This window comes from Plodia interpunctella, chromosome 9 (genome assembly GCF_027563975.2).
Source record: "Plodia interpunctella isolate USDA-ARS_2022_Savannah chromosome 9, ilPloInte3.2, whole genome shotgun sequence".
NCBI lineage: Eukaryota > Metazoa > Arthropoda > Insecta > Lepidoptera > Pyralidae > Plodia > Plodia interpunctella.
Window position 1 is genome coordinate 5,629,755 of NC_071302.1, and position 13,771 is coordinate 5,643,525.

At 33.8% G+C, this 13,771-nt stretch overlaps 1 protein-coding gene across 1 annotated transcript; it reads right to left on the minus strand.

Annotated features, from left to right (window-relative positions):
- Window positions 1–5,246: 5,246 nt before the first annotated feature.
- LOC128672565 (probable peptidoglycan muropeptide transporter SLC46) lies at window positions 5,247–12,633 on the minus strand. The gene is made up of 9 exons (XM_053749801.2): window positions 12,439–12,633; window positions 11,836–12,067; window positions 9,365–9,658; window positions 8,863–9,015; window positions 7,909–8,101; window positions 7,197–7,298; window positions 6,398–6,535; window positions 5,752–5,835; window positions 5,247–5,603 (listed from the first exon to the last, which is right to left on the minus strand). The coding sequence occupies exons 1-9, from the start codon at window positions 12,480–12,482 to the stop codon at window positions 5,293–5,295; spliced, it is 1,551 nt and encodes a 516-aa protein (XP_053605776.1). The 5' UTR covers window positions 12,483–12,633; the 3' UTR covers window positions 5,247–5,292.
- Window positions 12,634–13,771: the final 1,138 nt, after the last annotated feature.

Genomic DNA, 13,771 nt, shown 5'->3' on the forward strand with positions numbered 1-13,771 from the left:
GGTCTGCCCGGGCCAAAGGCGGGGTTGGGAGGACCGTAGCCGTTGTTCATGGGCACTCCAGGGTATTGAGGGGGGCCGAATGCTGATGGGCGCTGCATTCTGTAAAATAATTGTAAAAATGTAATCCTTGTTTTATGATAAAATTGGAAGTTTTTTTTATTAAAAAGTGGTTCACGTTCAAGCAAAAATACCAAACTAGTTCTTGTGTAAAGAAATTACTTATTCATAATTTATTTGTAATAGCAAAAGGCTTCACACAACAAGTTTATTTGTTAGACAAATAAAAAAAACGTTGAAACCGTTGAAAACAAAAAAAAATCACAACTTTTGAACGGCTGAACCAATTTTGATCAAACATATTTAAGAACCACCGCATAAACTTATAACACGAGGGGTGTTATAAGTTTATGCGGTGGTTCTTTTTGCATCGTGGGTTAAAAACAGCAACAAAACAAAATAGCTTAACATATTATATTAGTAAAATAGTATTATAGCTTAAACTGCAAAACTTTGACTACAAAATGCAATTTAGATAAAATAACAATTAAAATTATTTCGACATATGAATTTTAATAAATTTAGTTTAGACAACAGAATTAGTATCTGTACAAAACGAATAATAAAAACGACAAATAAACAAAAATATACTTACATGATGCTGGTAGTATAGATGGAGAAATATCGAGTATTGTTAAAACTTCAGGAGCTGCTGAAGCGCACAGGTCAACTGCTGATTGACTGTATATCTACATAATGGCCGACGGCAGGTTTTTATATAAAATCTTATCGGCTTATAGAGCAATCACATCAAATTTATCTGCGATCTACTTCGTCGGTGTTCGATTTTTGCCCTCAATCAGTATCGTTTAGAAAACATGAATGGAAGTACTTACTTTCTGAACGATACTCGAAAGATACTGAATCTCCATAGGTTATTTTGATATTCTTAATTACATATGGGCCGCTGGCAAATTTCAAATTCTCCCATTGGGAAAAGCTCGCATTTCTTCGAGAAGAGATTATAGTTTCAAAGCTCAGAAACTAAGATACGAAATACGTTTATATTGTAAGAATATAATTAAAAATCATATTTTTTACTTTAATGTTGATGCTTCAACCCTTTGATTAAGTAGTAGATAAATGGAAGCATTTGAGTTGAATTCTTTACATCTTTCTTATTCATCTAAGCACCTATATACGTCTTCATGTTCTGCTCACATTGTTATTTATTGTTGAAGAAATATTTTTAAAATACCAAATAAGCTGTATATGTAGCTGTATGTATAAGCTCTATGAGTTCATGTCATTTGTTTTCCAAGAACTATGGAATAGGCTTCTAAACTGATACTAGTGATACGGATATAGATAGTTCGTAGTAAACATTTTCCTAGAGTATCAAGGTTTATCAGATAATTTTAAATAGAAATGACCAGTCTAATATATGTATAATTCATTCATATCGAGTGGAGTGAAGGCATTCCACGTCATGACTTTTACGACAACATCTAATGGCAAGTAATCACGTACACACTAGTGAACTTAAACTATCAACCAGTGTGCATGTTTCCTCACGATGTTTGCCGGAAGCTAATAGTGGTCTGTAAAAACTACTACACAAGAGTCACATTTGTATACAAACTCATGGCACGAGTAGGGTTTGACCCTGGATCACAAGCGGACGGTCTTAATCACTTGAACAACACCGCCTTACTAGGTAGGTATAAGTATAATAAAAAATATGACGAGTTTAATTCGGGAGCACGTTTATTGTAGGTGCATACGTACGGAATTGTCACTGACTGCGTTGATGCGTAGGCTATGCATACAATGACCGCTGAAATATATGACTAACTTAATTGAGCGATGAAATGACCACTTGATACCTATCTCGTAGCTACCCTGGATCCATACCTATTCTAGTCAATTTTATCGTCTATATCTATTTTGAAAAATAACAATGTGTTTACAGATTTGAAAGTGGGAAATACTCATGATAAACTCAATTTGGATGAAGTGATTAATATATATAAGAATTATTGTACCGATTTGGTGACGAAACTGAAATGGTGTTATGACATCAAAATGGCAATAAATTTGTGGCGTACCTACCTACATACGTAGATTTGACAACTCATAAATTATATTAAATTGTGGCATACATTTTGTTCATAATAATACTAGGTACCTAATCATTTTATTGTAAGCTTAATCTTCGTATATTTACCGAGCTTTATATTGACACTGTTTATCTTTATTATTTTCTATAAATAGAATTTACGCATTAAGTAGATTTACCGCGATCAGTATCTTAGCATCCAAAAATAGACTCTTGTAGGTGATACACAATTCCATCACATGACATTATCGTTGCGATCTGAAAGGAAATTACGTCAGCATATCTTTGGAGATCCCAAGTACAAAACAAAAATCCGAGTAAGCAGCCTTTTGTTTAATTACAATCCTACTAATATTACAAAAATGCGACAGATTATGGGATGCATGTGTATATGTAGGTAAGTCTGTTATTCTTTCACGTATATACTCCTCTTCCGTGTTAAATTTGGGATAAAAGTTCTACTTATTATGTGACGTTTGTATATGTTGTGGCTGAAATCTGAAGTGCAGCTACATAGGTGTAGCGAACATAAACAGGCTACTCCTATAGGTGTAATCAACTGAGACCGGCTGCTCCTAGGTCTACCCGGCTAAACCAAGATGTAGCCGAACTTCGGGGTTTAGCTGTAATGGTACATCAGCCTAAGATTAAATAAAGATTTATAGGAGCTAATGCTAATTTTGATGATTATCTGAGTGCCAGATTTCATAGAATTTCGACTAGTAGTATATGCTTTACGCAGTAATAAACGTATACACACACATTCACATTTATTACAAAGAAATGAATAATCAAATGTTTTATTCGGAAAATAGAACGCCGAAAAAAGTTCGCTCTTGACCAGACTTTTCTTATCAATATTTTGGGATTATTAATTTCGTTGTCCATTATTAATAAAGTATTATCATTTATCTAGATCTCCTTAGACAAACATTATAAACACAGTAATGTATAATCTAATAGTATAATATGGTACCGAATTAGTTTTTGTTTAGACTAAACTCCCTATACTCACTTGAATGTCGTGCGAGGTGACTTAGGTCCGAACTCGACTAGTGCTATTGCTCAATATGTCATAAATTACGAATTGGTTTTAAGTCGCTCCACCTCAGGGGGGCACTGTGAAACTTAAACCAATAGAATTTCGTAACTATTGACAAACGTAATTCTATGGGTTCGAAACTTTGCTTCAGCCAGCATAGCATAGCAGAGCACTGTACAATATATATAATACATAGATAGGCAACAGTGAAACGGTCATGAACCGCCCTCCTAAACATACTTCATTCTGTCAACATAAAGAAAAAGTTTGACTACCTACAACTAAAGGATATTTAAAAACTCGTCGCTCTTCTTTGACTTACAATCTTGAAGAAATTTAATAAAAGTAACGACCGATTGCATGATATAGCTATCAGTTAAGGTTTGCATAATATAGTTTGTCACGGTTTTCCCGAGCGAAGCCGGATGGACGGCAAGTTTCTAATAATAATGAAAACATAGTACAATTTTTAAGTAATGTTTTTAGACACTTATCTAAAATCGCTGCTTACTCATAAAGCATTGATGATTTCATGATTAGCAATACATGTTCCGTTGATACGTGACTATTAATCACGTATCAACGGAACCCTTCAATGTGACGTAAAAGATTATTAAATTTGGTTATTTGTAACAAAAAACTTTATCTAATAGGTAATAGTTTTCGCTGGTCTGATTTTGATGTAATTTAAAAGGCATGTAGGATCTGTCAATACATTTTTTAAGTTCGTGGAGTATCAAAATCGGTTAAGTTGTTTTACAAATTTTCTCAATTTTTAAATAATGTATTGTGTTCGCGGCGAACAACTATTAAGTAGTTGCAACACTACAAGTCAACTTGGTTGACGTTGAAGTTGATTTTTGTATGTATGTATGTTTGTTTGTAAGGTTTGTTTGTAACTTTCGAACCATTGGTCTGATTTTGATGAAATTTAAAAGGTATGTAGGATCTGTCAATAGAATTTTTAAGTTAAGTCGGTTAAGTAGTTTTTGAAATATTCACAATTTTGTAATAACTGATCAAAAATTAATTCTGTTCGCGGCGAACAATTAGTTAATATTAATTTTAGAAATCGCGAAAATATTCATAGCAGTACATATATTGTGTTTATAATGTTATAAATGCGAAAGTTATAAGTGGGCAGTGTGCAATATATAATCGGATTATTATATGTAATGCATATCTTATACATAGAACACATTCTCTTATCGAGACATCATCAACTTCGCCAAAATGATAAAAAAGATTTATAATGTAGAGCTATGTCTTACCTCATCACCTTATTAAAATTTTATTACACTTATGTATTGTATCGTGCTGCCCGGACTTAGCTTCGTGAAATTCAGATCAAAAGTAACAAACATTACTCATTATATTATTTAAAAAAAAAATGCTCGCTTTGTTTACACAGGGAACTAGCTTTTGTCTGCGGCTTCGCCCGCATGAGTCATTCTGTGAAAGCGGAACACATACTTTCACCCCCCATTATAGTCTAGTAATTAGGGGTTAATTTTTGAAAAAAACCTACCCTATGTTTGAACGAAAGTCGACTTCATCAAATTTGGTCCAGCGGTTTAACCGTGAAAGCAGAACAGACGACCTGACGTGAAACGTCCTTGAAATGTTATGTTATTCATCGGCTACCAAGGATTTTATTTATATTTCCCTTAGTCGCCTTATATCCACTAGAGGATATGGAGTGGTCCTATTCGAGGGCAGAACCATGCGCCACAAACGCTTTGGAATATGAACTTCGTGAACATGCATCTGACGCAAAATGTGCACTTCTTGAAATATGAACAGACTTCACTTAGCGCATGACAACTACTTGCAAATAACACAGACTTAAAAATAATATTTTTATATCTGTGGCAAATATAAATAAATTATGAATAAATAATAATTACTAGATCTATATAATGATATATTTTGTTTCAGTATTTATTGGTATGTATCAAGAGTCTATCAATATGGAGTGGACATTAATTTGTTAGCTTCTTCCATTTAATGAAATTCGATTATTTTGATTTTACTTAAAACTACTTTGATTTAGTTATTAACGTTTGTTTAGGATAATAAAACAATATATAAAAATCAACACTAAAAAAGGGTTTATTTTAATTAAAAACTACTTTTATGTTTTTAATTTATCTAATTCATTGGGTGGCTCTTTCGGTGGTTCCTTATCAACATCATCTTTTCTTAACTTTTCGCTTTCACCTCTTTCCACTAGAGGTATATTTTTCTTAACTGTTGTACTTGATAAGGTGTTTAGTCTTCTTGATACCAAGTAAGCTAGAAGTTGTATAATTGCTAGGACAATTCCCGGGAGTAGCCACGCGTCGGGCATAGTCGATACTGTCTTACTGTACAGTAGGGAGTAGAGTGGTGATGACAGGATTTGCGTGGCTGATTCGAGGGCCCCAAGTACACTGTATATTTTTCCTGGAATAAGAAAAAACGAGTGTGTTACTACTTGTTGTGGCTGGAGCATATAAAAACTGGATAAGATGAGAAAGGAGATTTATTCGTCATCTTGCCGTATTCCTTTGTTCATAATGTAAAAGTTTATTGAAAAAATATAATTGCTTACCTTGTTCGTTAGGAAATATTTGTTTGTTTAGAATGGGCCTCTGAACCACTTGAGATCCTTGTGATATGATTCCCACCAAAGGCACTGAAATAAAAGAAATAATAAGACGATACAAACATCGAGTGACACTTGTGTCATTGCCAGGTTTTTACTAGAATTAAAGTTTAGCAGTGATACGCAGTCAACGAATCAAAGTATTGTAAGGTAACGACCGTACCGCTATGTGATTGGTTAACAGGTAAATGCCAACAACCCGCTTTACTGCCTCAGGGGAGATAACGTTGCACCTTGCGTTTAGTGTTATTGCATTAGTAAAAAGTTCAAAACACGGACGATAAAGAAAACAATACATTTTGAAATAAATAAAACACCCCTTATCAGAGCTTGTACTCTGAACGAGGTTCTCTTAAAAATCGACTTATGAATATTTTACTGTGATTAAATCCTAATAAAAAAATAGAACAAAATTACTAGTTTACTGCACCCGCTTGATTCCCTTTTTTCTCTTTTCACCGAAATGGTGGCTGCAAGAAATTGGTTTCGCGATAAGTCCGCCTTTGTGCTCATTTATGTTTTAATATATAGTTGTAACATATATTTCTTCTGTAAATGGTGCATTAAACAGTTCATCTTTCTATTTACATACCCATAAAAACAGCTAACGTGGTGGTAGATGCGATGAGTCCGCTGGAGGCGAGAACATACGACGCGCAGCTCAGGGCTCCCACTACTTCATCTGACAGCTGTAGGCGGCGCTTCAAAACCATCAAGATTATCAGGGTACCTATAAAATTAATATGTTATTATAAGTATTTACTAAATTACTAACTATTAACTAGACGGAATGAATATGTAGAGGAAGGAGGAAAGTTACTATCTGCTGGTAGGCAAGTTAAGAGCACAGAGGCAAAAATGAATGAAGGTATCAGAGGAATCATATGGGTAGTTGTGGACGCCATATAAAATGTAATTTAATACTACGGCTTATTTAACCGAATTTTCCTAAAGTATAAAACAAAGTCGCTTCCCGCTGTCCGTCTGCCTTTATGTAACCTTTATATCTTATAAACTATTTAACTAAAGATTTTCATGCCGGATTTTTATAGATTTGATTCTTGCGGCAGGTCTTCATATATTTTTTATAGTTTTACCCGAGCGAAGCCAGTAAAATATAAATTATACTTGCAGATTAATTTATATTCATCCAACTTGGGTGGGCCTGGTATAAAATTCACATACATTGTTCTTGTCTGTGGTAGTCATTGAACTCTACTGTGATTAGCGAGTTCAATATTAATGTGATTTTTATTATCAGTTAGCGAATAATTACGAATATACAAGAGAAGCTATAAAAAAAGCTACTAAATACTCAATCCTCCTAAGTATTTTAATGTTATCTACCACTCGTAATTAATAAATACGTGAAAAGCTAGCCATACACTCACCAGTAAAGCTGACAATGTTTCTGTATGCCAAGAATCCGCCGAATAAAACATCATCCCAGTGGAACTTGTACCTGTAGTACATGTACGCAATGAGGACCTCGGCTGGGAAGACAAAAAAGGAAATTGAAAATTTTAAACATTTAGAACAATCCTTTGGTTTTCATCAGCCATACTTTAATACTATCCGTATACTAATGTTAGTAAAGAGAACAGATTTGTATTTTTCTTTCTTTGTTTTTTGTTTGAGATGAATAAACTCTAAAACTACTGGGCCGATTCTGATGAAATGTATCACAGAGATAAATTAAACCTTCAGGAACAACATGGTTACTTTTTTATTTTAGTTTTAGCCGGGGAAGCCGAGAGTTCATATAGAGGTTCACTTAAATAACAACTATTTATTAGTAGAGTTGGAGATCATAGTGAATAATACGAAGAAATATGACTTATTCGAGTTTTTGTAGTGTCAATAAATTGACTAGTATTCCTTACCTAATAACACCCCCTAGCATCAACAATACATTGATCGGCCTAAAGCTGTCCCTCTTTATCACCGGACATGTCATTTACATTTTCATTTACAGGTAAGCACCATGCAGTACTTTTGCATGACTTTTGCCGCTCTTACTGCCATATTTTTGCCTGTGTTTATTTTCACGTCCTTCACCATGTTGATGACATAGATAAGATATAGTAGCGATAAAGTAATTACCTGATAAAAACATCCGATCCCCTAAAGCAACGACCAGCATCAACAGAATAGTTGTCCGCTTAAAACCATCTCGCTTCTTTATGAGACACGTAACTGCATTCACTGGTAACCGCCAGTTGAATACTGACATCTTGTTGTCTGTGTTTATGTTAATGTCCTTCACCATCACGATGATATAGGTCAGAGATGATAACTGTAATGTAAATAATATGAGATTATTTGATTTGTTCAGATTATTTGATTTTGGGAATGCTGATTCAAAATGAGTCAGTGAAGGAAAGTTTATTGTTCGTTCATTGTGTATGTTGGTAGATATTTTCTTCTTTCAATGAACCAGTTATCTCTTTTGCAACGTCAGGGGATGGGTCTCCTCATAGTGAGCAGAGAAATAGCCAAGTTATATAAGAATTTTATCTAGTTAGTATCTATCCTAGGTTTATGGTATATTTAATAAATCAGCTGCTTTTGTAGAGATTTTCTCATGGTAATTATACCAAGCATATTAAAATACAAGCATTAGCTTTGAGTTGGTACCCCAAGTGACTTAATTTTACATCGAAGTACCTTACCCATTAAAAGTATAGATGTTTCACTGAAAGGTTTGTGCTATGGGTTAGATAATATCATTTACAATGAGAAAATCGGCCGTGCTATTCTCATTTATACACTCAAAAAGAAATACACATAACATAAACAGTTCAAAAGTAATGTTCTTCTATTTTAAGATTATACGAAGGTCTTTCTTCAACATTCATTTTGAAATAACATCAATAATGCATCTTCATCTAACCTTGACATTATCAAACTGGGTGCAATACCTGTTCTATCTAAATATAGGTTTTAACTTGGGCATCATGGGGGCCGCCTCCTTATTTGCCTGTTTGGTAGTATAAAAAATCTTTATACCTGTACTTTAGAGAAAGCACGATATTAACGAGTAATGAAAGCAAGTACCTGTAGTAACAAAACAACGGGAAACACACCGTAGAATCCGAGATATCGGTAGAGCAAAGGCCCGCTGACTGCGCCCAGTACGTGCGCGATTTGGATGGCGGCACGGTGACCCCCCATCGTGCGGGTCACGTCGCGGCCGGTCGAGTGGCACACCTGGAATATACGTAAATATATCATTTTTATTATTCTTTTCTATTTCAGGTCAGGTCGATATCCCCATTAAAATTATTACCCCCCTACTTCCGAAGGAAGCCTACACAACTTTCTGTAGATACTGTTCAGTTTACTGTGATACTTCTGCTGCCATAAGATGATGGAAGTATGTGTAGTTACGGTAGATAAAGTATATACCTTCATAACATAAAGCAGTATGCGCTGTTAAGCCTTCAAAATGTATGAGTAGTAGAGTAGTAGCTATCTTCATAAGTCCGGATGAGAATTTCGATGGTGGCTTTGGCCCCTTCAGGAGTAAAGTAGCTCTAGTTCTGCATAAAATACTTACATCTCCTATATAACTAAACGCAGCTGCTAATAACAATCCAAAGTTCCCTCCCAAAGATATGGGTATTTGCACAGCATACAGCACTTGCACGGTAGAGGCTCCAGGGAATGCGAGCATGAGGAGTACAGCAGTAGTCATCACACTCATGCCCAGTAGTGGCAGGATGAGGAGTGGCTTCCGACGGCCGCTGTAGTCGCTCCAGGGACCGACGAACAGGAGAACTACAGTGGCTATGAGGGAGCCCACGAAACTTCTGCTCACATTCACGCTTGATACTAACATTTGGCTCGCTGCCTGTAATCATAGAAATAGCATACATGTAAATAATAAAATTGACCATGAAGTAATTAAGTTGTATTATTTAATAGATCGTGAACATCCCACGAGGTTTATCGATCTAATATCGCCGTTTCTTTCCTCTGTCTCGAGGACAGGGACTTTGTTACCTGTTCTATTTATCTGTTCTTCTATACATATATTTTTTTATCGCGAACAGACAGACAGATAGACGCGGTAAAGGACTTCATTTTATAATATGTAAGGATTATGATGATAAAGCTTAATGTTACGAAGCATTGGTTTCGTAGGCGGCCGAAAGGATCTAACAACTAAGGATATGGACCATATGTGAAGAAAAGGAGAAAAAGTACGGAAGCTAAAGTCATTATCTATTCAAACACGGAAGCAGCCAAATCAACAACGTTACCATCGGTGCGTATTTTTATCTAAAGTTAATAAAAATGCTCCTATCGCCTAGGTCGAGGTTGACACTATTATTTAGTACTTATTAAGTACATTATCAATATGCATCAGATACGTTGCAACAAAGTACAGACATTTAGCACACGAAGATTTACTAGATGATTTAATATAAATCTATAATATTGCTATTTAAAATATACTAAATAAAATACCACCTCTGTAAACATGCGCGACAATAACATGTATGTAGGTATTACTAAGAATAAAAGTAATGCAATAGGAATACTTATTACTGTTTACAACTGATCGGAAAAAGTGTATTAGATATGTAGCGTTGTTCCAAATCGTCGCTAAAAATGTCGAGATACTATTGATACAAGATACTAGAGATAAGATTTAATTTAATCTTTGATTGAACATCTACACAGTTATATTCAAGTTCATTGGAGTTTATGCAATAATGGAAATAATTGTGTTAAAAATTAATAAATTGTAAATATCATCAATAATAAACTATTTCTTCTAGAGAATAATTATTATTTAGCTGTGGTTAATTGTAAAATTAGGTTTTAAAACTTACATGTTCATATAATATATATAAGATAACTTTTTAATATATTTTGCTAACCATAGGTCTACACAAGACCTGCGGTCTATCTGACTGGTCGGCAAAATTTATATCTTCAATAAATAAGGATAGAAAAATAAGAGGTAGAATTATTTTTATCGATTTAAAGGGACGCAGTGACTCATCTCCGTAAGGTTTATTATTTGACGAAGGTTTGGCATCTTGCGATAACGGAGAAGTCAAAATTATTACATGTACCAACAGAAGTAGATTTCACATCCATTAATGATATCTACCTGTAATCCGACTTAAAAGGTAAGTCTTAGATCCGGAAGGTAGTGACTAGTGAGGACACTACACATAGGACTGATGTAAATCATTGAGTTATCTAGGTCAACTACAACTATAAGTGAACGAGTTAAATACTTCAATATAATAAATATATCGCATGCTATGCTATAATTACAGTACAATCAGCAGTGGTTTTCAATATCAGTTTTTAATTTTATTAAAAAAATATAACTTTATTTCATCTATATGCACTTCGTGAGACTTAACTTTTTCTATATTGTCATAAATGGTTTTATTTTACATTTACGAACCTACACCCAGATAAAGAGCTCTGCAGAATCATTAGTAATACAGGTTCTGTCTACATCAACAACAATTATGTATTATTATTATATGTACAATGCATAACGCTTGTGAGATTGTATGGAAAATAATAAATAAGTATATTTTTACTTTCTTTACGTTTTATCACAGATAGCATTTAGATTAGTCGCATTATATCAGAAATTCATTATAAGAACTAACATATCTCTGCCAGACATATGCGAGGAGTAAATAAGTAGTATATACCATATCAGTCTAATCGGTATTTTTCTAATGTCAACTTGTTACTATTTGCCATATATATGTAACGAGTTGTTTGCCTTTATAACTCGGAATCATTGACATAATTCTTACAATGCTACGTTCTAGTATCAATATGTGGAATTAAAGCGATTTTTACACACTTGTGCATGTGGTGACGTTTCCATATTTTCCCGTTACCCTCCAGTGGGTGAAGTTATTAAGCGAACGGGTCGTAAGTTGCTCCTGGATCCCAACGATACCAACTCGGTCGGTACCAAAATGCTTGAAACTTTTCGTCCTTAATTTTTTTCTTTTAAGCGTAGATTTGTTGACATTTCCTTACCTCCGCTTCACGAAACTCCTCCCCCACTCCTCTGTCACAGATCTCATGAGCATAATTCAGGTCTACAGTGCACGCCGTCCTCAAATAGAAGTTCTGCAAAGAGGTCTGACCAAGGTTGATGGCAATCATGGCACCAGCCAGTGCTGGTTCCAGGAGTACCTTCCATTTATTTGCTTCATCCTTCGCCTGTATCTCTGCTGCCCTTGATTTTGATTTTCTGTCTAAACTTGGGCTGAAAATGATGCAGAACAAAAAATTATAACAAATCTTTTAGGTTGTGTAATTTAAATTTAATTACGATGAAATGTTTATAAAAGGTAATGTCGCTGATGTCGACGATATACGTGACGAATTAGATTTTGGCTGATAATATGTAAACACCAAATCTATATTAATTCAAAATCTAATTTAAAATTCACAACTTATAAAAATTAGCTCTGAAAATTATTCCAATATAATTAATATATAATTCCAAATTCCAATATCATCTGTAAATCAGATCAAAACTTAAACAAAAACAGCAAAAAAGATGAAACATTGATTGAGCATATAATAAAAGTAAAAAAAAACACAAAGATAAATCTAAGTGTTATTAAAACCAACCTTAACTTTTCCAATTCGTGAAAATCTATGGTAGCCACAGACATTATAAATAGTTTAATAACTAAAAGAGTCCTTTCAAAAACGAGATCACATCACAAAAACTGTCGTACAAAACGTGTGGAGCGGAACACAGCACATTTACAAATAGCGTCGATAAGATACAGTTTGCACGTTAACAAAATACTTAGTTAAATAAGATAGCTCTTTGACCGCAGTTTATGCACCATTAAAGGTGCACAAAGAGGCGGCTGACAGATAAGGACATAGAACTGTACTGTACAAAGATGGGTTTTAGGACAATTTCGCTCGATTACAGCAATTGATTCGATTTGATAGCGTATCAGCGGCAAAAGGACGGATGCTATCTGTACGGCATTGAAATTGAGTCCTATGTACAACATTTGTGAGTCACACCCAGTGATGATATTAGAAATATTCTTTGTTTTTTTTTTTGAGAAAGGAAAGTAATTAAACTTTAAACTTGATCTGAGTTCGTTTGATGTGACCATAATAGCTATTCTCTTCATCAGGTACCTACCTAATAACAAAGTTTACTAAGAAAAAGTTTATTAGGAAACAAAATATTTGAATTTTCGTATATTAATAGAATATATAATGATTTTAATATGCACTATCTGAATTGATCTTGTGATAAAATATCGTGTTTTTATTTCGAGGCCTAATTAAAATCAATGCAATGACATGGCTATGTCGTTTTTACTGTATTTTTAAAATATATTTCTTAAAATAGATCAGCAAGGGCAGTAAGGGATAGAAAATTTCGTGTTAAGTGCTTCTGTGCGGCAACACTGAATAATTAATAGAAACAGAAAAACTCTTTCTCGTTTTTACATAAAAAGCTAAGGTCGTCGCGTGATATTAAGTTTCATATTAGTACTTAAGTGATTTGTATCACGTAGGTATAACCACTACATAATAGAATAAAAGGTTATCATATCGGTGAATACTAGATTTTATCTAAGATATACAAATAAAAGACTTAGCTAAATTAATGCTATCTTGCTCGACCTAATTATATAAGCAAATCAACTCATAAATAATATACCTATATCAAACATTGTAGATACTAGGTAGATGTTTTATTTTTAGATTTTTGTACATATTATATCTAAGTTGTATATATTAGCCTAGAGCATACCTATTTACTTTTTTTTTCATTATTTTGTTGTTTTTTATCTAAATCTAAATCAAAAAAGGTATGATTTTGCTTTAATTAAGTTGCAGGAATTCCGTAGGTAAATCGGATTTCCAGATCGGAATTTACACCAAATTAAATTATTTACAAAATTATTTATATTTATTTTTGATATTA